This window comes from Anolis carolinensis, chromosome 1 (genome assembly GCF_035594765.1).
Source record: "Anolis carolinensis isolate JA03-04 chromosome 1, rAnoCar3.1.pri, whole genome shotgun sequence".
Taxonomy (NCBI): Eukaryota; Metazoa; Chordata; class Lepidosauria; order Squamata; family Dactyloidae; genus Anolis; species Anolis carolinensis.
Genome location: NC_085841.1, coordinates 46,775,288 through 46,802,334, shown reverse-complemented (window position 1 = coordinate 46,802,334; position 27,047 = coordinate 46,775,288). Strand labels below are relative to the sequence as shown.

At 37.8% G+C, this 27,047-nt stretch overlaps 1 protein-coding gene across 1 annotated transcript in view; it reads left to right on the top strand.

Annotated features, from left to right (window-relative positions):
* The window catches only part of zfand3 (zinc finger AN1-type containing 3), a 192,324-nt gene that overhangs the window by 152,891 nt on the left and 12,386 nt on the right, over positions 1 to 27,047 (top strand). The window contains 1 exon segment of the mRNA NM_001293125.1: positions 6,578 to 6,748. Coding sequence (NP_001280054.1) covers positions 6,578 to 6,748 — 171 coding nt within the window.

Sequence of the window (27,047 nt, the reverse complement as noted above, 5' to 3'; positions counted from 1 at the left end):
CTGAAATTGTCCCCTTTTCATGGAATGATCCTTGACTTACCCACAGATCATATCAAAATCTCTCATTTTGGGCCTTATTATTATTTATTTATTTACAGTATTTATATTCCGCCCTTCTCACCCCGAAGGGGACTCAGGGCGGATCACATTATAACACACATAGGGCAAACATTCAATGCCCATAAACACATCAAACAGAGACTGAGAGACACACGCAGAGGCAAGTTAACGTTCTTCTGAGGGGATGTTCGATTCTGGCCACAGGGGGGAGCAGCTGCTTCATCATCCACACTGACGGCACTTCCTCATTCCAGGTCGTAAATTAGTTAATCTTGCCTCCCCACTTATAAGTGGTACCTTATCTCCTACTTGATAGATGCAACTATCTTTCGGGTTGCTAGGTCAGCAACGAGCAGGGGCTATTTTTTATTTTTAATTGACGGGTGCTCACCCCGCCACGGGCTGGCCTCGAACTCATGACCTCATGGTCAGAGTGATTTAAGGCAGCTGCTCAACAGCTGCGCCACAGCCCGGCCCCTTATGAACTGTCCTTCACTTCATACACAAAGTGTTTAACCGTTTATTTTTAATATTGTTAATATCTAATTCTTTTTTATTGTTTGTCTGTTTTTCGGGCTTTAAATTGTATCAGTTTTATTGTAATCCGTTTTGTGTCTCTTTTTGAGGAGGGAAAAAGTGGGGTATAAATAAGAATAACAATAATATCAACACAATGTTTTGTTTTGCAAGATGGGGAGGGGGGTACCTGTAATTAAACTTGTAATTTTTCTGAATCTGATGGTCCATTTGAAAGTATTAGAAAGCATCGTGGATATGCCAAATGCAGTGACTAGTTTATTGGATTTGGTTTGGTTCTGTGTTTAAGCTTCTTCCATGCTCACATTTCTATTATACGTAATGTGTCCACCAAGGACAAAAAGTTCTAGTCTACAATTAATTAGGTATTCTTTTGCTATGTAGTGTCTGTGATAACAGTGTAAAAAAAGGTTAGTGGCACTTTTAACTATAAAAACAACTTGGAGAGAGTTTTGTTGTTCAGTTGACCTTTAAGGTGCTCTTTAAGGAGGTCTTCAGAGTTTGACTGGTGGAGGGTACTGTTACAAATCCAGCTGTCTTCCAGCCTTTTCACTGGAAGAAGTGCCATTATAAAACAAGGGTGTGCTGTATATCCTAAAGTGACAGTACCATTAATGACCCCACCTTTTTAAAAAAGCTCTCTCAGTTCTGAGTTGTACTAACAGAACAGCACATCAGGCAAGGCTGTAAATAAAAGTTATTACCTAATAGGTAGGCACTGGAATGGAACATCCAGGAGCTGAGGCATAGAGGCCTTATTACTGCTCATCAGCAATTATAAACAGGATGAAGTGTCCAGGACTTGCACTGATACAGCAAAGGCTAATAGAGGCTATGAAAGGATAATGCTCCGGGCTAGCATGATGGATGTTGGCGGACTTTAAGTGTCTTCTTTTTCAACCTTTTTCTGATATCATTTATATTGTCTCTTCCATATTTCCATATTCTGGGGGAAAAGAGACGGGACATTCTTTTCTTGCCATGATGTGGTGAAGTATTTTATATAACATAGCACTAGATCCCCAGAGTTTAACTAAAATAAATGAGAAAAATTCCATGGTTACTGTACATTTAAAATAACTAATTCTAGCATGTTGGTTTTGTCCTTTCCTGAAAAACCTTTTGTACTTCAGTAAACTTTGTTTATCCTGAACATAGTGATATTTATACAATTTATTTTTAAACATTTCTAAGCTGCCTTTTCGGTACTATGATCTTCTTTTCTATTGACCACTATTTCCTTTATTTGGGATTACAGTGCTTCTAATGAAGATTTCCAAAGTTTTCTCTCCAAACTGAGTCTATGCAAGCGCATATTGCCTTTCTTACACCATTAAACTGTTTTCCACACTATGTTTTTCCATTTAAATCGCTTACCGGTAATAGTTTTAAAAATATGTTGTTTCATATCCATACTCTTAATATTGTAGTGAACAATAATCCAAGATAGGGATGGTACTTGTCTGGTTTACCAGGGCAAAGTAAATATAATGGTGTGGTCTAGCAGTAGTTCAGCCACCTTTACAACCTTTCCCAGTAATATGAGAGACTTGAATCTTCAAATACAAAATCCTTCTTCAGGAATGGGAAATAATTTTCTTCTGGTTGTAGATTCACCTCTAAACTGCTAGATGCTATATTTTTCAAGATATTAAAAGTAGAGATTGACCCATTTGAAAAAAAAAAATCTAGAACATACAGTTCTGTAGCTTCTTTCCCTTTCCTACATGTATCACTGTCAATTAGTGAATCAGCAGACTAGAAATATGATGTACTGTCAGTCATATAGCTAGCCCTCCATATCCATAGATCCTACATCCACAGATTCAATTTTCCACAGCTTAAAAAAATTAATTCCAAAAAGCAAATCTTGATCTTGCCATTTTACATAAGGGACACAGTTTCACTACATCATGTAAAGGGAAGTGAGCATCCATGGATGTTGGTATCCACTTGGGATCCTGAAACCAAACCCCAGTGAATTCAAAGGTACTATTTATTTTCTTAAAAGTAGCAGTCTCTTTAAACAGGAACTGGGGGGGAAACATACCTTCTTATTATAGTCTTTAGAGATTGTATTCTACCAGCACTCTGCCTTTTCCTTTGCGGTTTTATAGTGTTTTGTGCTCTAGAAGTAGGATTCTAGTTGCAGTTGATAATAATTTTATAATGTAATACGATATAATACTAATAATAATACAATATAATAATATTAGTTATATATTACATGTAATATTATTAATAATATGACAGTAAAGTGGTATAGTACAATATAGTAATATATAATGCTAATATTGTTAATGTGCTAATAATATAATATACTGTGGGTAAATATAATTTGTAAGCCGCTCTGAGTCCCCTTCGAGGTGAGAAGGGCGGGAAATAAATGTAGTCAATAAATAAATACAGAAAAAAATCTATTTCTTCATTCACCAAGATAAACATAACAGTTGAGAAGAGATGATTTAACCTCACATATCTAAGAATTTTTGCATCAAAATATTGCACCATTGTAACTACCACTGCTATAATTCCAGCATCTTGGAACGTAATCCTGCCCCAGTGCTAGAATGCATGATAGCACAAAATGACTAGGGTCCAAATATTTAGGAACTAAATTATGGTCATATTCTTTACCTTCCTCCAGAAGAGCTTCTTTTTCTTCATTCACTCAGTCGTCTCCGACTCTTTGTGACCTCATGGACCTGAAGAGCAAGAACTCTAAATTCTGTTTCATATATTCATATGTTCTATTCAGTTTTTAAAAGTTTTAAAATAGTCTTGTAGTGTAGATTTTGTGCATTTAATTTTTAATAATCATGTCATGGTTGGTATTGCATTGATTTAGCATTAAAAAGTTGTTCCTCTTGGGTACTTTAAGTCAGTGGCAAGGTATATATATTTCTCTTAGCAGCATAGCTTTTCTTATGAGTAATTTGTTGTTAAGAACTACCTGAAAGATCTAAATAGGCTGTTTTCATGAAAAAAAAGTATTTGTCATTGGAAAAGTAATTCAAAAGAAATTTAAGTATAATATCATATAATGTTTTTTAAAAGCGTATTCCTAAATCGCTGTATTAAAAAAATTATTTTGAGTATATTCATTCAAGAAGATGAATTGTAGGAACTAACAGAAGCTTCTAGTAGTTGGACTGGGAATACATTTACAGTCTTTTATTCAAAAGTTTTTGCATAGCATAAAACTAATCAGGAACTTGTTAAAATTGTCCTCCCTGTATTTAAAAATTTGACAAGTAGATTAAAATAAAAATGTCTGGTGATATGAATTGACTATTGAAATTCACATCACATACCTTACAAGATAACTTGTTTCCACAGGGCAACGTTTAAAGCAAAATATTTTGTGTCTGCCAAATATTTTGTGTATGTAAGAAAATTCATGTAATTTAAAGATTCTTCTCTATTTTTTACTGGCAATGGTTTTTATCTTCACTTAAAAACATCCCATAGTGTTTTTATATGGCACATTCATATGCTTGCTCTTATTCTGCTCATCATTTTCTCTCTCTACATTGATGCAGACAGTTCTTCCTGGATCTCTTTCGCACTGCACAGTTAATACAGTATGATTCCATTTTAACTGCCATGGCTGCATCCACTTGAATCCTGGGAATTATAGTTTGATGAGACACTAAAACTTTCTGACAGGATTGAAATGAAACTATACATCTCAAGACTCAGTAGAGTGATGCCATAGCACTCAAAGTAGTATTAGAGTTACAATTGTATGCTTTTGAAGCGTACCTCAGACATTTCGGTCGGCTTTCCATCTTCCCTTCTTACTTCTTCCTTTTTTTAACCCATGACTGCTGTGCTGAATTCTTGATAGATTTGTTTGTGATGACATACATTTCCTTTTTTAAAAAAATAGTGTAACATATTGTGGCAGTGATATTTGAAGGTTCATTAGTCAATGCCGTTAGTGACACTTAGACAGATGCCATGAATCCTAAGTGTCAATTTTATATGATAAGATGGTGTGTCTGATATTGTCATCATGCCAAAAATATAGCTTTTCTTGAGAAGCAAGTCACAATGGAGGAGGTTTTAAAAAATCCTTTGTAACTTTCTATCCTTTTCTTTCTTCCTACCTATTTACATATTTCCTTGTACATTTTCACTGTGCTTATCTTCATGCAGAAGAGCAGTTCTGTGAAATAACAGGGAATCGCCACAGTGCTGTTAGTGAAACAATGTATGTACAGTCTGAAAATGCTACTGTGGCAGGAGATAAATAGACACTGAAAGTCAGTAACAATAGTTTTGACATAGTTTATTTGGAAATTATGGGGAGAGAACATTGAATAATAAAGACATGATAGTATGAGCAAATGTAAGTTACAGCTGGAAAAAAACATTTTAAGGACACTGCCTTTTTCCTTCAAGACTATAATAACATTTTGTTCCTTTCCTTTACAATTTTGCCCTCAATCCTTTAGAGTATCTACAGTTTCAAGAAACTACTCCTTAGAAACTGTAGAACAGAGAATTTATTATTTTATCTGTATATAACAAGTTCCCCTCTCAGCTATAAAACTCACTGGGAAAGTCACACAATCTCAGCCTTAGGGGAAGACAATGGCAAACTCTGCCGGAAAAGATCCTTTTGTTTAGCTAGAGTAAACTAGGGTGTATTAACCAGGTGTAGGCTCTAACAAATCTGAACCCTACTCTTGGCCTTATTGCAAAATTACTGGGAACAACTGTGCAGCTCCTCTGTGTCACTTGAATAGAGATTAGAAGCTGGGGTTTTTAGCTGAATGCACTAGTAAGATCACTCTCACATTATACACAAGAGTGCTGCAGCTCTTCAACTCAGATTGTAGTGAAATCTACTACTCAGTGAAATATTACACAGTGGCTTTAATTCCATTAGAGATACTGGAGAATCAAAGCACCTTATATAGTATGGTTTATTGAGTGATGCCCCTCCCTTGCCAGGATAAGGGGAAGAATAGACTCTAGCGATATTCCAAATCCATTCAGATATAAACAGAAACCACCAAGCCTTTGATGTGGTTTTTTTGCTCCTATGTCTCGTTATTATGGAGACAATTTTTTTTTTTCTTTTGTAATTGTAGTTGATCATTTTAGCCACTTGGCCCCCCCCCACTTGAAACACATGCCTTCATAATAAAGTTGGTGGAGGTGAAAAAATGTTTTACTCACCATGGTATTCTCAGTATTAATAGTATATTATATGTTAGTTTCTCCCTTCTTATAACTGTTTTACCTCAAGCACCTTTCAATTTACAGTTTCATAAAGAAACGGGTTTTCCTATCTCTACTCTTTCTGAAGAACAGGATTTTCCCAAGAGACGAAAACATAACAAATAAGGTTATTAAAATATGTAGTGCCTTCGCTGGTTTTAAAGAGCTCCTCTGAGCCTATAGCAGCATGTACATGGTGCTTAGTTTATCTTGTCTGTATATAATCATTTACATTTAGATTGTTATCCTTATAGTGAGAGGGACGCACAGTATGGTGCTTTCATGTACCTTCACTTGGTTATTTGAGTTTCTGCTAGCAAACTGCGCTCCAAAAATCTCTTTCCTGCTCTGCTAGAAAATAGTCTGAATCTGTGTTCAATTGTTTTTCATTACAGTTATCACTAGTTTTTATAGGGGCAGTGGATGAAGCTGTGTAGAAGCTTCTATAAAATAGATGAAAAACAAAACTCACCTTGTGCTGGGGTTCTCTCTCCAAGTGCTGGCACAAAGCAAGAGCCACAACCAAACAAAGTTAACTTATTGTGTGATTATGAAATCGGTAAAGGATGTCTGAGAGGGAAAAAAAACCTAGATTACTGACCAAGTACCTGTTTTGATGATTAAGAGGACATATGTACGCGAGGGACTTTAAAAGGCCAAGTGAGCCAACATGCTAGTTGCATGTATTAATCTAGAGGTTGTGCTGAAGAAAAAGCTAACCTAATTGTCTTTCCTGGGGGAAAAACAGATTCACAATTGGAGAATGAGGCTTCTCCTGAGAAACGACCACGGTTACTGGAGGACAGCAATGACAGGCCTGAAGTAATCAACCGTTCCAAACAGAAGAGCAGACGCAGATGTTTCCAGTGCCAAACGAAACTGGAGCTGGTACAGCAAGAATTGGGATCATGTCGCTGTGGTAAGAAATCAAACTCTGGTGTCAATATATTAATTTTTGTTTAAAGCCTTATTGTGATCTTCCTTACATATTTTAGGATGATCAGGAGTTTTTATTATGATTCAACACTTAATTGACTGACGAGGAAACACAAAAGTTTAAGTTGCACAGTGATTTAAAATATTTAAGGCTTGGTAAATGTCTCCAGTATACTGAAGGAGTTCCAGTTCAGTTATATGTCAAAAATAGATGGGTGTTGAAATGCTCTTGTTGAGTACAACATCTGTATTTCTGCTCTTATCAGATGTGCCAAATCTTCACATATTTAAGAGCCCCTGTCTAAACCTTGAGTTTGTTCAGAGTTTCTCTATCCATTCCATATATAAATTAAGTACTTTGTATAATCTAAGACACTGGTTCTCAACCTGTGGGGGTCCCCAGATGTTTTGGCCTTCAACTCCCAGAAATCCTAATAGCTGGTAAACTGCCTGGGATTTCTGGGAGTTGTGGGCTAAAACACCTGGGGACCCACAGGTTGATAACCACTGATCTAAGAGATCAAATCAAAACCACAAACATAAAAAGTATTGTATTTGAATGAACTTGGTTTAATTAATCATTATTTTGTTACTTCTGGTTTAGTTTTTCAGAATTTAGCTCCTTAATTATGTTTTCCCCCAAGGCTTATTAGATATTAGACATCACCAAGCAAAGATTGTTTACTGATTTCTTTTTAAAATAATGCTATGATTAAACTTTTAGTTATTGAATGTTAAACATAGTCTTAGTAGTCCTTTAAAAAAAACTCCTCAAAAATTTGCCAAAGCATGCCTTGACAGTTTTATCACTTTGTCAGGATGCTATGAGATGGAAAAGGTTGAAAACCACTGCATGAAATGCTAAATACTTTGTATATCAAGCCTGCCTTTCCAGATCTCTTGCAAATATCTTAAATTTAAATAGTTACTTGGCATATTTGGCCAATTGCAATGCCCTTTAAGAGGTAATATACTCAGTGAATATATTTTTGTTCCATTTAATGTTCATAAACTTGATTATAAAAATGACTTTTGTAGACAAGTCCCCTTGAGAACATGCAAGGAAATCCAATTGTTTCCTAGTGCTGTATTACTTTAGATTATATACATTGCAGTCAGTAACAAGCTGGAGATATGCCAATCCACTCTTTAGACATAAGCTGTATTTTTAAAAAAGATTGAGTTCCTTTAAACCCATTGGAAATTCTGTCTAAATGTACATTTATGCATTTTGGGATGGGAATAGAAGATGTTAATATGCAGCTTGGTCAGCATGTTAACCACAGATGCTCAGCAAACCCATTTCCTGCACTATTAACTGTACCACAGTGATTTTATTCACAAAGCACTTTGCAAACTGTCTTTTAAAAAAAAAACAGTAGTGAAGCTTGATAAAAATGAGTCTAGGAAGGTTTCATTAGAACTGGATGAGGCAATGTGAAATGAGATATTACAAGGAATGATATAAGCCAATCCACCGTTTTAGGTAAGTCCAGAAAGGGGGCTGGGCAATATAATTTGATATACATCACATTACTGTCCTGAGAAAAAAATGTTCATATTAATATGAAACAATGAAGATTTTAGTGAATAACTTAAGGTTTATAACCTTTTTTCCTACTTTGACCCTTTGTGCTGAACATACTTACTTGAGCTAATAAATACATATTTGATTAGTATCTCAAATCAATCAGTTACTATGGATGCAGAAGTTCAAGCACCATCAAAACTATTTCTGTAAGAAGAAGTGTCCATCCATTATTTTTGTGCTGTAATGGCAATACCCAGTCAAGTCTCTGAAGAACTGAACTATTGACATTTTTGGCTGCTTACTTTTTTGTTTATTTGTTTTTGGAGGGAGGATATAATGGCAGCAACTCCCCAAAACTTTAGTGAGGACTACAGGATATTCCTGAAAAAACACAGTAATCATGGTAGTTTCCTATTACTGACTATCATTTTAATTTTATACGTGAATTATTTACCCACAAAACAAAGAGGGCAACACCTTAGTGTGGCATACGCTTTTCAATCCAAAAGTGATTGACGGTATCTGTAATGGAAAGTATCCTTTTAATATTCATCTGATTTATCTTTCTGCATGCCCTTCCTTGGATAATTTTATGCTGTAATGTTGTGCAGAGATTCATGGAACAAGCTTCATTGAGCATGCATACATAGGATTGCTTTGTAAGAATTGCTTCAAAGATATAGCTTGTTTCCTTTGTATTCACAGCAAATCTGTGTATTCTGTCAAGTAGAACACATAAGTAAAACCAAATTTAAATAGATATTATATACAGACACTGTCTTATTTGTGTGTGTGTGTGTGTGTGTGTGTGTGTGTGTGTGTGTGTGTGTGTGTGTGTGTGTTCCAATCCCAAGCATGCTTTCCAGGGAGTAAACATTATCAATGTACAGTAGAGTCTCACTTATCGAAGCCTCGCTTATCCAAGTTTCTGGATTATCCAAGCCATTTTTGCAGTCAATGTTTTCAATATATCATGATATTTTGTTGCTAAATTCATAAATACAGTAATTACAACATAACATTACTGCGTATTGAACCACTTTTTCTGTCAAATTTGTTGTATAACATGATGTTTTGGTGCTTAATTTGTAAAATCATAGCCTAATTTGATGTTTAATAGGCTTTTCCTTAATCTCTCCTTATTATCCAAGATATTCGCTTATCCAAGCTTCTGCCGGCCCGTTTAGCTTGGATAAGTGAGACTCTACTGTAAATGGAAACTTTATTCTGAGTAAAAATACAAGAACAGTTTGAATGGTTGAGGGGGGCAGGGTCAGTTATGTTCCAAGAGAAGGTGACCTTCAGCATCTTCTGCTAGGACATGCTCCACCATTGCTACAGGATATATTTTGTGGAGGTTCCTCCTAGTTCACTTTCCCAGATTTCCTAAAGTGCCCCAGTGCCCAAAATGGTAGAGAGTGAAGCTGCTGTAAGTATTAATCCAGCAGAGCAAAGAAATAGAGTCCCTGGGTTAGAGACAAGATAAGTTCTGTAGATTTGTTCTTAAGTTGAATTTGTATGTATGTCGGAACAGGTATATTTTTAAATGTAACTCCAGCCAATATATATAGTTTTGGATTGCATAAGGAAGAGTTATCGCCCCTTCCTTCCCTATGTTTGTTTTGTGGTCTATGCCCCTGTTCAGAAGGTTTCACTTCACTTTCTGTCCCTGTGAGAATTGGATTTTGAAAAATTTGGCTCGTTGTGGAAACAAGGATTGGTGATAAAGCTTCAGTGGAGACACCTTTTCCCTATGACAATTCTTTCAGGAATGAATTTACCTTCCTGGGAGAAGATTTTCTTTCACTTCCTGTTGTCTCAGTCCCGTTCTTAGCTAGTGGTCATATTTTAGTCGGATATCTGTAACTTGGGGACTTGCCTGAATATAAGAGAGGAAAATGAGCAAACCGTACTGTTTTGCTGTTTGATTCACCGACTAATGTGATTTTAAAGACCTCTTTTTTGTTATTATATTTTGCCTTTCCTTGTTTTGGGTATTAAAATTATATTTCAAAAAACAATAAAACAAATATAATGCTGTAAATAGTTACGACAGGATCATTTTGATCTTTTTGATCTTTTTGTTCTTCAGTTTAAAAACCTGCAGATAAAAACATCTGTTGAGATGTTTTGATACCACAAATATTTCAGAGGCCAGGATCAGCGTGTACCTGTGTTGGATTCCATTGCTTTTGCCAGAAGCATCAATCCCTCCTGTAAAACCCATTCCCTTTAATCTCAAAATCTACTTGAGATTCTTGGGAGACTTTTATGACATGGAGAGCTGCATCAGGTTGGAGGGGCAAGTGGTCTTTTCTCAATTGGCCTTAAATATAAAAATGCTCCATTAGACCCTGGCCAAAATATATATTTGTGTACAGACAGATATTTGGCTGATTTAACATTTTAAAAGCTTAAATCCATTTAAATATCATCGTGGGGTAACAAAATGCATAACTTAGCCTGTTTAACTAAATGGACCAGCCAGAAACTGAGTAGCAGCTGAAGAAGTGTAGTTGTTTCATTGTTTTCCTTAACAAAGTTACACTGTTTGTGATCTCAGTTTCCTTTTATACACTTAATAAAGAATTGATTTGACTTTTTATATAATTCTATACTGTTGACTCATCATCCTATCAAAAGATATTTAAAATTCAAATTAGTAAAGAAATACGATAAACATAAAATCTCCTCATTACTCATCCCTGTGGGTAAAAAAAAGAATTGCCTTTTTATATTTGCAATTCAGTTTCTGATTTTCTTAATACAGTTTAGATCTAGTAACTGCTCCATTACCGATAGCAAACTGAACAAAATTGTTGAAAATCTTGCTAGAATATCAATTACATTAGGATAAGAACTTGCTTTTGTTTATTGCTCTCATCTGTATCTGAAACAGATATCTGCGACTAGTTTTTTTTTCCTCCCTTCCCAACAAGTATGTATCAAGTAAAAGTGAGACTTAAACACTACACAATTGCAGGGAGAGAGAAACATAGTTCACTTTTTTAAAAAGAAAACACTCCAAAATTCCAATAAAATTAACAGATATTACTTATGTGCATGCATATTAAACACAAAACACTCCCCCCCCCCCCAAAAAAAAAGAAATAATAGAGGCAAAACAAAATAAATAGAAGTCTGTAAATTGAATTATTTATTAATTCTGAGAGAAATTTGTAGCGGGTAATATCTTCAAGATCCTTGATTAGTTAGAAGAAACATCCCAGAGTGACAAAGACGTCAAAGGGTATGTTGTTCCATACACTCTAGCCAGAGCAGAAACTGTTCATTTAGTTCTTCACGTAGGCATAGCACGTAGAGGAAGGTGTTCTGTTGTTCTTCCTGTTAAAGATGGGAAAATAAAATAGGAAAGCGTTAAATATAAGATGATGGTTTAGGCCATCCTTGTCCTTGTTTAGGCCAGAGATCCATCTTGGGAGCGTACTATGTCACCAAATTTTATAAGAATGTATAGGGTTTTAAAAAAGAAGAAGTTAGAGCTAATTTTTGGGGCCTCATCACACTAGAGAAAAAATCCACTCAAAATCTCCTGCAGAATTCTGGGGTTTGTAGTTTAGGGAGGAGCCTTTAACAGCCCCAATAAACTACAAACCCCAGAATTCTGCAAGAGACAGAAACCGGATTTTAAGTTGACTTTTTTCTCTAGTGTGATGTGGTTTTCAGTGTAAACCAGGGAGTATTAGTGTACTGGGTGCAGATTAATTGAATCCAAATTGATCCCACATCCAGTTTACCTAATTCGATAATGAAGCAAAGGGGTCTTGTCATGCCCCAGTACATGGTATATGCATCTGCCATACTGTGTTTGCCTTGTAGGTTGTCCCTCTTAGCTTTCTGTACCCCTAGTTATGATGTAATAGCTCCTCCCTTATCCCTCAGGTCTGTACTTGTTGTCCTGAAGAGAGAACATGGCTGCAAAGCTCTTGGGAAATTTTTCACCTGTAGTGTGACATTTTGCAAGGTTTGCCCAGATCAGGCTTCAGCCCCCCCCCCCCCCCCCCGAAATTCTCAGGGTGATCCATGAGAAGGCCTTACATTTATTATTTAAACTGTTATGTTTATTCATATGATTTGATCACCATGCTCAATATATCCCATATGCATGGGGGTATTGGGATAACGATACAAAAGGTTTGCTAGGGTAGATCCTCTCCCGCTCACACTCAGCCCCCCCCCCCCCCCAACCAAAATCCTAGCCCCTCCCAAATCAAAATCCTGGCTACGGGCCTGGCCCAGATTAAAGCTTCTGGAATCTTATCTGCGTGTCCTCAGTTGAGTTGACACCACTTCTTTGTGAATAATCATTTTAAAAAATTGAGGCCTTTTAAGCCTTCTACATAATTAGTGATCAGTGCATCTGTTCTGGGCCCACTCTTGTTAAACATCTGTAAGAATGACTTGGATGGTGGAATAGAGGCAGAAGTATAAGGTACAGTAACCGGAACCATGGGGATTGCTAGATATCCTATAAATGTAGTCTCTCTGATTGCTTGAAGGTTACTATTAAAATAGGCCTAACTAATGCTCTATTCCATGCTATACCAATCAAAAAGTCTGTATTGCCTTGATATTAATGTTGAAATGTAGTAATTAAAGGCAAATAAAGACAAACTTAACAATATAACACAATTTGACTGTATTATAAAACAACTTTTTTCATTTTTAAAGTATTTCTTTGATTTTTTTTATTTGTCAGTTGCTTAAGACTTTCAGTTGCTTAAGTTCTGATTAATGAAGAGTTTGCTATTCCACATTTAGATAGCAAAAGGAAATGAATAAATACACGATTGATAGCACTTGATTTGACAGGAATACACATGAGAAGGATCTAGGTTGTCTACCATTTTGCTCCACTTTGCCAAAAACTCACTGGAATACTCTTAATACTCCTTTCCACCTAAAGCCAAGGAAGCTTCCTGACCTTAAACCAGTGCCTGTCACCAGCAATGGAGTAGATAAGGGCAAACAAATTAAAACATAATCCGGACAAGACAGAGGTACTCCTGGTCAGTCAGAATGCAGATCAGAGAATAGGGATCCAACCCGTGCTGGGTGGGGTCACACTGTCCCTGAAGACACAGGTCCATTGTTTGGAAGTACTCCTCGACTCAGCGCTGAACTTGGGGGCCCAGGTGTCGGAGGTGGCCAAGAGGGCCTTTGCACAATAAACACTTATACACCAACTACGCCCGTTCCTTGAGAAGTCAGATCTGGCCACAGTGGTACATGCCTTAGTTACATCCTGTTTGGATTACTGTAATGCACTCTACATGGGGTTGCCTCTGAAGAGTGCTCAGAAAGTTCAGCTGGTCCAAAGGTTGCTCATTGGGGCTGGCTACAGGGAGTGGACAATCCCTCTGTTGCAGCAGCTTGACTGCCTGCCAGTCTGTTGCTGGGCACAATTCAAAGTGCTGGTTATGACCTTTAAAGCCCTAGACGATTCAGATCCAGGCTATTTGGCCGACTACATTCCTTTGTATGAACCTGCCCAAGCCCTGAGATCTTCAAGAGAGGCCCTTCTCTCAATCCGACCTCCATCTCAAGCTTGGTTGGTGGGAACGAGAGAGCAGTCCTTCTCAATGGCTGCCCCTCGACTCTGGAACTCCCTGTTCAGGGAAGCCAGAATGGCCCACTCTCTGCTGTCCTTCTGGCAGAAGACTAAAACCTTTTTATTCAGGCAGGTTTTAAAGATGGTGTTTAAGACCAATTAAGGGTTGCTGTGATTTTGTAATGTGGTTTTTTATTGTTTTAACCTGGATTGTGTTTTAATATTTGTATATTTGCATATTTTAAGTTGTACTGAAATAATTTTAGTTGTGAGCCTCTTTGAGTGTCCGTATGCAGAGAAAAGGTGGGATATAAATAAACAATAAACAAAATAAATAAATATAATAAATAGATTTGGACATCACAAGTAAAAAATAAATATTGATAACCTGAAATGTGTCCAGAGGAGAGCAACCAATATGTAAAAGTGTGGAAATGAAGCTCTGTGAGGAGTGAGGGGCGTATATGTTTAGCTTAGACAAGACTCAAAGGTGATCTGGGCCTAAATAGCCTAACAACTCCAGATCCTGACTGATCTTGGAAGTGGGGTCAGCCCTATTTAGTACTTGGATAAGACTGCCAATGGATAACAGGTGTTGTAGGCTATATTTCAGAAGTAGGAAATGGCAGACACCACTTCTGAGTATTGCTTACTTTAGAAAAGTGTGAAAGTAAAGAATCCAATCTGAAGGTATATGCACATACATAATAGCCATATTTTAATATCTGGAAACCAACCCAAGAATACCATAGGTAGCACTGAAAGATCTAGAAAATATCCAGAGAGGACATATTTTGTCAAATGCAAATTAATGAAATTGCAGGTACCAGTACTGTGGATACAGAGGTATTACTCTTTTTAGCAGATGGAGTAGCTTGTTTGCTGCTGTTCTAGAGGCTAACCAACAGCTTTCCACTAAAACCATAAATTCTTGGCTAGAGTATGATGAAATATTCCTAGAAAGCAAGATGACTAAACGACTGTTGCACTGTGGAAATATTATGAGAAGGCATGACTCACTAGAAAAGACAACAATGCTTGGTAAGGTGGAGGGTAGTAGGAACAGAGGAAAACCACATTCTAGATCAGGCTTGCACAACCTGTTCCCCTCCAGATGTTTTGGACTTCAGCTCCCAAAATTCCTAACCATTGCACAAGCTATTTAGGGCTTTTGGGAGTTGGAGGCCCCAACACCTAGCAGGCTATGCAAGCCTGTTCCAGATAGATAGACTCAAATCAAGGAAGTCATTGCCCTAAATCTGCAAGATGTGAACAGATCTCTTGATAATAGGGTGACTTGCAAGTCTCCTATACAAAGGTTCCCATAGGTCAAATTAGCAGCAATGAACAACAATGAAATGTAAAGGCACAGGTTCCTTATCTTTTCTTAAATGCTAGTAATATAAGAGGGCTCATGATCCAATGGGATCTTTCAGTGGTGGGAGATATTTCAGCCCTAAGATGCCTGCTAGAGGGAGTTTTACACTTGAACTCTTCCAGCACTGATCTAGAGCTGATAAACAATTAAACATACCTCTGCTGCAGTAAAGTTTGTGATGGGAGTGGGGGAAAGAAGAAAGTAACCTTCAACAAATTCTCCTTGCCCTCCTATGGATTCCTTTTGCTATGAGTTGTTTATTTATTTATTTATTTAAACTTATATGCCCCCACTCCCCTAGGGCTCGGAGCGGCTTACAAGAAAGGCTAAAACCTAACAATTTAAAAACATCTTTAAAATATCTTTAAAAAGCATCTTAAAAACACTCCCCCAGGGCTCGGAGTGGCTTACAAAACAGCTAAAATCTAAGCAATTTAAAAACAGCAATAGCGGAGATCAAAAGCCTGCCGAAACAGGTGTGTCTTACATGCCCTGCGGAAGACTGATAAGTCCCGCAAGGCACAAACTTCGGGTGGCAGAGTGTTCCAGAGTGATGGCGCCACTGATGTAAAAGCTCTACGTCTAGTTGCTGTTAGGCGCAAGGTCTTAAAACTGGGAACTTCCAATAGATCTTGGTCCTCCGAACGGAGGGATCTCTGGGGTTGGTAGGGGGTGAGGCGGTCCCTCAGGTACATTGGCCCTAGACCATGTAAGGCCTTAAAGAAAGTGATCCGGTGCTCAATTGGTAACCAATTTGTTAGTGCTCTCCTTTTTCCTAAGGGTGTATTTGAGATGAGGGGCTATAGAACACACCTCCCTCCCAATCTAAGGGATGTAATGTTCATAGACATAATATTCAGGAATAATAACAATCCCACCTCTTTAAAGAGTATCGATTAAGCATCATTTTATAACACATCCTGGGATCAGCAACACTATGGCTACATTTTCTAGTATATTTGCTGTATTTCAGAGACTTGGGGGCAGGGTAAAGGTGCCCTTGAAGTGTTTCCTAGAAATGAAAGCCACTGCAAAGGTGCTTGAAACACAAACATGGATTCTTTTTTCTGCTGTCTGTGCTCATAGTCTCCCCCCACCCCACCTCCACCCACCATTCTTTCCTATTCTGTATTGCTTATTAACTGCTGACAAGAAATTCACATCTCATAAATAATGCTTAAGAGCCATTGCTATATAAATTGAATGTGTTATGAATTGTGATGGGGCTTTTTGTAGTGTGCTGTGCCTGGAGCAGGAAGAACAGAGGAAGTCATTTTCATTAATTTCTAATGAGGTGCCAATTAAAGGCAAGGAAGGCGCTCAGAAGGGAAGAGTCATAGAGCTCCCCTGAATCTTCTATCCTCAGGCTGTCATAGGAACATGCCACCAAAACTTCCCTGAAAAATCCATTAAACTACAATCTCATCGAGCACATACACAGACAAATTCAGCTTCCCTTTGATCTTCAAAAGAGCAATTTGTAAGATGAGTTCTGAGTTTTCTCACACTGCGAACTGGGAGAGGTGAGGGGAATTGCTAATTGCCATTGCACTTTTCAGGCAGCCATGAGGAACAGAAATGTGAAAGCAGATTTTGATTCTGTATCTTTCTGTCTATTCTTTAAATCAACAATAACAAAGGAATGCCACTTTTCTATGAGATATTTCTAGATGTCAGTTATACCAGCCATTTGTTCTGACATTGGGGATCTGGATAGAGTATTCAGAGGTTTAGCATCATACAGTGGGTAATGAATGGTGCAAATGAACTACTGTATTAAGCAAGCATTCAGGGAGTTAAAAAAAACAGCAACTAAAATAATTTTAAAAACTCATCTGAGTAACAATTTGCTAGATGTGAGCAAATACAAAACTTGCAGGTTTTTCTTACACAAGTAGCCATTGAACCTGAAGTTGTAACTTGATAATTGCAGGTATCATAGTGGTACAACCCTTCTCCTTCCCACCAACACTGGAAGAGAGTTTCAAGGTGCTATAATTTGAATGTTAATCCTGACACAAATTTCAGATTTTGAAATATAGAAATCAGTTTTGTGACAGAATTCTGTTGCTGGACTAGGCTGACAACAACCTCCTAATTTTCTTATAGTTCAGACAGAACAAAGATGGAGGAATTTCAGGCTTGATGTGGGTCAGTCTGGCATCCTGCCCTTCCTACTAGTTATCAACCCTTACTGCTTGCCACAGTTGATGTGCTGAAATTATTAACTGAGCTGGCAATTTATAACGCTGTGAGTACAATGGCCATGAATAACATAAGACATGGGAGAAGTGAGCTGTTCAGACCTAGCAGATATTCCATTCCTTTCCTTCTTCCCATAGCCATGTAATCCTGGGAAAAGTGCAAACAGATGTCTAGTGCACTGGCAAGACATTGGCTATAATCTGCAAAACTACCTTCAGTTTTCAAACACATTCAAAGCAGTTTTATTATCTGGAACCCAGCACTGATTCAATGTCTTAGAATGCTGAATAATGTTCACAGAAATTTCACCAATTTCATAATTAACTGGATTGTTCTTTCCAGTGTATTTTCAAATATTACTGTAAATGTGATTTAGTTTCCATTTTTGACTAATTAGGTTTTTAAAACTTGTGAACATTTGTTGAATCTAAGCTAATCAAAGTAAATGGGACACTGATTCTAGTACCATTTCAATTTTCAAATTGTGAACTGTAAGCTTCTGAAGTCTCTCATAACAAGATTGGATTTACAGTGGCTTCCTGGAGTGGCATGAAATTGCAAAAAGCTCTAAGCTGAACTGCTTTCTGCAATAGTAAAGTCTTTACAAGGCTTACAAGAATAGCTTTAGGGACTGGTAATGGGATGTGAAGTATTTCACCTCTGTCACCATTTCAAATCCAGCCCAGGTCAGCAATGACAGGAAAAATTACCACCATCTGTTGGCTGTTAGTGATGCCTGTACAGAGTCTGTTCTGCTCTCAGTCCAATTCATTGGAGATGTTCATGTCCATATCGGAAGAATGACATTCCACCTTTATTTAATTGCCAATCACAGCCTCCAGCAACCACAAATGCCATGAAAACCAAGCATTTTTTTCTTTATTTCAGTATATAAAATGCACATATTCTTTATGCAACTATTTCCTGTTACTATTAATTGAGAAAGGCTATTAATAAAATATATTACTTATGCATGTCAGTACTGATAAACTGACATATTGCTAATGCCAAACTAACAACAAATATACATTTTAATTTTTAGTAGCGAAAGAGCTCTGTTCCTTGATTTAAACACTAAAAGCTTGTAAGAGGTCCCAAAATGAGTTTTGCTCAGTGTTAAAGCTTACATAGCATATTTCCAAACTGTTAATCATTGACCGGTACTCTTCAGCTACATAGTACTGGCATATATCTTCCCCAAATTCCCTTATTATTTGAGAATACCTTATTAAAGTCATTACTCAAGGCAATGTTATTTCCATCCAGTAGAACAAGCACTGTTCTTGATATCAGATAAAGATAAATCTAATTAGCAAAAGTTACAGGATTTTCCTCATCATGAAAGGTAGGTATATAGATATACAGACTGGGAGATCACACTTGGTTAGCTTGTTAAAATGAAATAAGCACTGGCTACTTTTATCATGAGTTCTGTGTTAGCACAGAATCATGTAAACCGGCTTTTAGCTATATTATTTTAATAATTTCCTACTAGATGTTTACTACAAAGGAGGAATTACAAAAAAATCTTTGCATATTGGCATCATTATGTATAAGCTACAATTTAGTGAAAGGACACTTCACTATATAAAGTTTTGAGCAAATGATGTCATGACACAGCCGCCTCTTAAAAAGCTACACACATAAAGGAAAGTTCTTAAATGTTTATTAAATGATATTTTAAACTCAGAAACACTTAACTGCAGTGTTTCTCTTCAAAAGTAAACGTCTTAGTTCAAAAGGAGTCAAAAGCAAGAACAAAAGGATAAACTGGATTATCTGGTTTGATAATCCGCAGCAAATGTAACAGAAACGTTACCAGAATTGAAGCCACTCAATGCTGTGGCACAAAGGGCTGGAAAAGAGCAAAACGCTCCCAAAAGGCAGCAAGCAGAATCGTAGTCGGAGCCAGGCTAAGTTTCAAAGACCGAAGGGAGAAAACTGGAGATGCCAAGCCAGGAGCAAGCACAGATGAGGGTCAGGAGCCGGACCGGGTTCAGAAGCCAGAAGAGCCGAAGTATGAGCGCCAAAGCAGGGACGCCAAAGCAGGAACACCCAACTGGAAGCGCTGGAGCAGAAACGCCAAGGCAAACGCCGAACTGGAAGCGCTGGAGCAGAAACACCAAGGCAAACGGCGACTGGAAACGCTGGATAAGAAACGCCAAGGCAAACGCCCAACTGGAACGTCATTGTCAAGAGCCGAACAGGAGTCAGAAGCCAGGAACACCAAAGCAGGATTCAATCCGGATTATCAGGAAGCTGTACAGCCAGGACCCAAGGAAAACAGCGACAAAGCAATATCCCCAAAACGACACCTTGCCTTCTGCAAGGCAATAGTTCTCTACTCTACTTTTAACTTACTCGTGGGAGTCCAATGCTGATGAGACCTCCGCCCTTTCCTCATCAATCACAGCTGATCTTGATCTTGTTAGTGGACCTTGCCTCCCATCCCTCCAGCCCCTCCATCTCCGTTTAAGACTTAGATCTCCCCATGTCCCAGAAGTATGAGAGGTTTGCCAATCCCCTGATGCAGCCCCATGGGCTGGCTCATCATCCACATTTACTTGAGTCCAGTCAGCACTCTCCATCTCACTCCCAGACCCATAATTCCCAGAGAATCCCTCAAAAGTCTCCTCATCCATGGGAGCAGTGAGTATGTCCCGGATCTTTTTCCTTTCTTTTTCCTCATCTGACTCCTGCTCTCGAGTAGACCTTTTAGTTCCTCTACTCTCTGCGAAATCATCATCTAGTATGGACTCCTCATCACTAGAAAACCCATAAAACGCCTCATCCTCTGAAGGAGCCATAAGTATTTCCCGGACCTGCTTTACTTGTTGTTCTTCATCAAGCACCTGCTCTCTATTAGCCCTTTTTCTCCTTTTAGCTGTTTCACCCATAGAACCATTACTGCCCCTTGGCCCAACTACAACAAATGATCTAAGGAAGGTTTTAGATTTCTTTACTGTGATTTCAATAACATTGGAATAATCCCATTTTGGCCATTAATATTCTAGATTAGACTACATTAGAAACATTTATCTTTTAAATCAGAACCACCAAGTCAGGGGATTGTAGGCTTTAGATAAGAATGTATTGAAAGGGATATAAATCCAGGCCCTTTGCTAGCAAGGTTTACTTTTGAAGACACAGTGGGCCATTGATCCCAGTCCCATTATATACAGTGGAGTAGTAAAATGCTATCCCTTACATAGAATGGCAAAATCAAGGTTTCCTCCTCAGGAGGTGAGGTAGGAATATTTTCAAGCTATGGACGATTAAATAATGAGAGCCAACTGTATTTAAAAATTAATTCTTATATTAGAAAAAGTTTTATATATGATTTAACTAACTCATTTGTGAACAGCACCAATAATACTAATGAATTGTCTTTAAAATCAAAGGATGATAGAAGTTTAAAGTCAGATTCTAAGCTGTTGACATGCAGGGATGCACAGTGAAGGCTGGCCTGAAAGATACCCAACCAATCTTGGTTTGAAGACTTCCAAAGGAGAATCTGTGACTACCTGAGTCAGTCCACTCCACTTTAAAGCCCTTACAGTAAAGTTAATCTTCCTAATGTTTGAGTGAAACAACTTTTTCTGTAATTTGAATCCATTGGTCTTTATTCTGATCTCTGGAGCAGCAAAAATAAACCTGCTACCATCTTCTATATGACATCTCTCCAAACGTAACTATTATATAATCTCTCAGTCTTCTCTATACTCCCTAGATCATTTGTCATAAAGCTTCTTGATTTTTGATTGCCTTGATTGCCCTTCTCTCAGAGCAAATGTTGTTGCTGTGAAGGTTTTGGTTGTAAGATTTCAAATGAGAAGTTTTGCTCATGAGTTGCCATATACAGTAGAGTCTCACTTATCCAAGATAAACAGGCCGACAGAACATTGGATAGGCGAAAATCTTGGATAATAAGGAAGGATTAAGAAAAAAGCCTATTAAACATAAATTTACATTATGATTTTACAAATTAAGCACCAAAACATCATGTTTTACAAGAAATTGACAGGAAAAGCAGTTCAATGCACAGTAATGTTATGTAGTAATTACTATATTTATGAATTTAGCACCAAAACATTGCAACATTTACTACAAAAGCAATGACTACTAAAAGGCAGACTCCTTTCAAGCAGTTCTATTTTTTAAAAGTTTGCCTTTGGATTTGGTTTCTTTGGTTTGTACTGTTGTTTACAGAAAAAGAGAGGAGGTGCATTTTCCAGTTTTTCTTTGTTCCTTCTATAGATGGTTTCTTTGGTTTGCAAAGAAACCATCTGGGATATAGATATAGACTGAAGTGCAGGTCTCAGGTTTTCTTGGCTATAGAGCTCTGCAATCCAGCCCATCCAGCCCACTGATCACTGGTTGCTGCTGAGCAAAAAATGTCAGATGCGTGTTTTACTTTTGTGCTTCAAAATAGTTGTTGCTAGATACCACATGAAAATTACCTATCCCTTAAGCAAATTTTAGTTGATTAGATATTAATCTGGATGTATTTGTATATGAAAAACAGTATTGTGCTTTATTTATTTTTGACAGTATGCATTATTTTGCAAATGTATTTTTTGTCACTGTAGCACCATTTATGAGAGGAATTCTATCCTGGATGAGCAAGGGAAATGCATCTCAAATCATATCTCCCACCTACAGGTCCCGGTGGCTTTTAATCATTTATAAGAGGGTTTTTTTTTCCTGTAAGATAGCACTCTAATAACAAACCACTTTTGTCTGATACTGAAGCATATAGCCCGTCCTCTTTCAAATTGGTACTCATTTATTTTTAGGCTTCACTTTTCTATCATTTGTATTTTAACTGCATTTGACTTATTTTAATTTGCCCACATTACCTGCAAATAAAAAAGGATTGATTACTTTTTTGTATGCCACTTTTGGCAGCTACTGAAGCATTGTACAATGAATAAAAACATTGTAAACATCAAACATTTGAAACAGACTGCACAGATGTGAGGCAGGGGAGGAATCCCTTTTTAATCCCACCGCTGCCACCAAAATGTAAAGAACTGAGGCCGGGAGGAATCCTTTTTTGATCAATTATGTTATTATATATTTATATATATTTATATAACCGCTGCCACCAATAGAGGAGATGTCAGGCAGAGGATACTTATTCTTTTTTAATCTTTCTTTACTTATTTCACTTTTGATGGTGATGTTGCTTAACTTAGAATATGAGTGTGACAGAGACTTCGATGGTTTAAATAACAAAACAAGTTTATTTCATGTACAAAGCTTAGTGTTTCAATAACTTCTTAAAGGCACTTAAAAGTTACAAATAGATGTGAGGTGTTCCAACTCCAAAATACTTTCTCCTCTCGCTTCAAACTAATAACTGATCACTTAGATCTACTGGGATCACTTCCCCTTACTTCACAGCCTCCACAACTAGCCCTAAACAAGTCACCCAACTTGCTTAGTCTGGCTCTACTAGAGGTCTGCTTTCCTGGTTTCCCTCAATCCTGGAACCAGTCTATCTCCTGTGACTAACAATCACAAACTCCCTAAAATAAGTCACCTTATTTTAGAATTGACTCAAATTCCCTCATTTGAGCCACCCTGATCCTCCACTTGAGAATCAGCCCTCACTGTAATTTCACAATTACAGACTGACCTGTTTTTAAAACGTTCCCTCCTTTTCTCTTCAAACAGCGGTTAGCTCCGCCCCCGTCGCTATGGCAACTGCCTCAGAATGCTAAGATGGCTACCTTCCCCTACATATTATCAACTCTAATATTTACCCATTTTAAACATAACCAAACCTGACTGTTTAAACAAAATCAAACAAACATGTCATCCATAAATCAAAATAAAACACTTCCATACTACTACCGTGTTTCCCCGAAAATAAGACAGTGTCTTATATTAATTTTTGCTCCCAAAGATGCACTAGGTCTTATTTTCAGGGGATGTTTTATTTTTTCCATGAAGAAGAATTCACATTTATTAGTGAACAAAAAATGAACATTTTAGATATACTATACAGTAGTTGTCATCAAAAACCAGCATAACCAGACAAACTGTGAATCCTATCAAGAATTTCTTGTTACTGCCAATATTTCCATGTACAACACTCTATGGTACGTACATTTACCGATCCTGCATGCTCTGGTGTTCTCTTCAGCGGGCATGCTTCCAAACAAAAACTTTGCTAGGTCTTACTTTCGGGGGAGGCCTTATATTTAGCAATTCAGCAAAACCTCTACTAGGTCTTATTTTCTGGGGATGTCTTATTTTAGGGGAAACAGGGTACCATATTAAAATTAATGAAAAGTATTGATCAAAACAGCCCCGGCAGCCAAGAAATTCAGCTTCCTGACAGAAACCCAGAAAGGATGGGGTCAGCCGCACTTTCACTGGGAGGGTATCCCATAGTAACAACAGAGAAATCTTTTCCACATACATCCACTTATCTAGCTTTGTGGAAAGCAAATCATGCAAGAAGAGTAGGATAGAAAGATTTAGCAATTTAGCATATAGGACATTTAATGTGCCAGTAAGAACAAGAGAGAGAGAAACAACAAAATTGCTTTCTAATGTACTAACTTGATGTATTCAAGTTGTGACTGATATAGTTTCATTTGCAGGAGATTCAGGTGCATTGTTTAGGGATGGGCCTTAACTGCAACGTTTAAAGTAGTGGTTCCCAAACTCATTTGGCCTACCGTCCCCTTTCTAGAAAAGATATTACTCAGCGCCCCCTGGAAATTATTATTTTTTAATTGTAATAGCAATTAAACAGAAAGATATATGTATTAATGTTTCTACCTTTTTATAAAATATAGTAAAGAAAGGTGTAAATTAGAAACATTGAAGTTTGAAATTATGAAACTATTTTTTGAACTCAGAATAGAAAGGTAATACAAAAAAAATGCACCTGTGGCCATAACTGCCCCCCTGGATCGCTGCAGCACCCACCAGAGGGCGGTAGCGCCCACTTTGGGAATCACTAGTTTAAAGCATGGATGCATAAACTACTCATGAGGTTAAAATGGGTGGATTTATGTAAATACTCACGTAATGTCTGTAACAGACAGTGTTTCAGCCTAGCAACCTAACATTATTCATCTTTGTCCTTTATTAGCACCTTATCTTGCTTGCAGTTTTATTGGCGAAAGCAAAAAAAAGATGATACACATATATTATCAGACTGCCTAGAACTTGCTTGTTTTAATTAAAATGTTGAATGCATTGCATTTTAATTAAATCTTTAACTTTAGGGAGAGGTATGTCACTGAAGATAAATGTCCCATGAAGGGACTTCTAGCATTTTGATTACTAACCTAGGTAATATTCTGCACCCATAAATGAAAAGAGTCTAAGAAGTAAGAGGACATCGGTAAGGTAAGAAGTAAGATAGCAGGTGGTGAGTTAAAGCAAATTATGTAAAAACAACTTGGGACTGAGCTGAAAGGGGAGATCTTTTCATGAAAGTCATTATCACCATCAAAATAATGGCTCATTTTCAAATGGGCTCACTCAAGGAAAGGAAAGCAGTTTTTGAGGAATACCTGGTAAGTTGGAATAATTTCTGGAACTAATTTAGGAAGCACTATTCTCACTCTATTAGTTTCTTTTGAATTTGATGATTTTTTTTAACCTGATTCACTATTAGTGTTATTCACGATCACTTCCTACTTAACTGCCTCCTTGTTTAGTATCTCTAGCCCACCCTTTATTACCAGATTCCAAGGCAGATTACAGTCAGTGAAATCTTAGAACAACAAAGGCACTTCAGAATTTTTCAAAGGAATTAGCAATTTCAGCAAAGTCAAGAACAATAAAGAGTGGCAAGTCAAAAACCATAGCCACAGTCTCACTAAGCTCTGAATGCTAGATGTTTACTTGATGATGAAGAAAGGGGAATGTTGATGCTAGTTGGGCCTCCAAGGAAAGGCTACTTTACAATTTCCAGATACCTTTCCCAAGTTTCCACATGGTGTACCGAAAACTGCCCTTGTACATTGTAATGTTCAAATAGTACAGTCAGTCTCCCACATTTGCATGGCTGATTTTGTGGATGTGATTAAACATGGATTTGATTCACCATGGATTTATGCTGGAGGACCTAGAAATTCCTAAAGAGATGGTCTCTCAGGTAAAAGCTCTGTAGGTTGCGACACTTTCTCATATATTTGGGTCCCAAGCTGCTTATAATTTTGAGGGTCATCAGCAGTTTAATTTTTTTTAAATATATATATATATTGTCACAGACAGAACGCCACCAGATAAGATTCAACACAGTTTATTAAGGATACAGAACCAAAAATGCCTGTAAAAGACAAAGGGCTAGGCAAAGACTCGCCTTCAATATGAAAAGACACTAAAAAACAGTTCAAAAGATAAACCGGATTAAACGGGAGTTTAATCCGGGTTAAACCAAAAATGCTTACTTCAGCCTGGCTCTAAAAACAAACAAAAACTGGTAAACTAAGATTCAATGAAACGTAAATAACTGGCAGCAGATTACTCTCTGCTACTCAACAGCTGTGGTGGATTAACTAAGTTGTTACTCCTCCGTGCAGCAAGCGAACTCTGGGTCCAAACACATCAATCAGGGCAGAAGCAGTCAGCGGGGTCCCAATCCGGTCCAAGGTCGAAGGCCAGGTACAGACGTCTTTAGTTCACCAGTTCCACCGATAATCACAGAAGGGATAGTCCGAGGTCGTAGTCAGTCAGTCAGTCAGTCAGTCCAGCGTCAATCCAGAGTAGGCAATTAATGTCCGTCAAAAAGACGACGGAGGTCCAAGCTATTAAGATTAAACACAAGTTGCACAGGAAAAGCCCACACAGTTCCTCCCGCCGTCTATGCCCAGTGTCCTTGGTAACTTACGTATTCAGCAAACGAATCACACCCGTCTTCAGGAAATTCCCAACAAGAGCCCAAGCGTTCGTCCAGATTACCTTGCCCAACGCAATTAGCCCTGGATTCTAAACCCCATTTTATGCCAGTTTACAACTCCTCATCGCTGTCAGCTGTTACCCTAATTCCAGGTGCCTCATCATCATCCTCCTCATCAGAGCTAAAACACCTTTGACTACACCCCACGGCATCCCCAGCTGTGGATCCCGTCCCATCCCTCCAGCTCGTCCACGGGTCTAATCCTGCAACTCCCCAGTCGCCTCCCATACTATCATTGCCGGTGGCACCCACATCCTCCCTCACACGAGTCCATTCCATATCATCCTCCTCTGAGCCATCTCTTCCTCCATTCCCTCGGTAAAACCCTCAAAGGAGTCTTCGTCAGTTGGTTCTGCAAATAAGTCCCGCAGCCGTTTCCTTTCTCGCTCCTCAAGAGAGTCTGACTCCCGAGGAGTCTTACGACCACGTCTCCCAGTATCGGAGCCATAAGGCTCAACCATAACATATATGCTGAAATAAATTTAAAAGCACCAGATCCCATCTGAAGTTGAAAGCTAAGAAAGGTCAGCTCTGATTAGTACTTGGGCAAAAGACCATCAATGAATGCCACATGCTGTAGGCCATATTTCAGAGGATGGAATTAGAAAAACCACTTCTGAGTATTCATTTACCTTAGAAACATTTATGAAATTTATGGGGTCTCCAT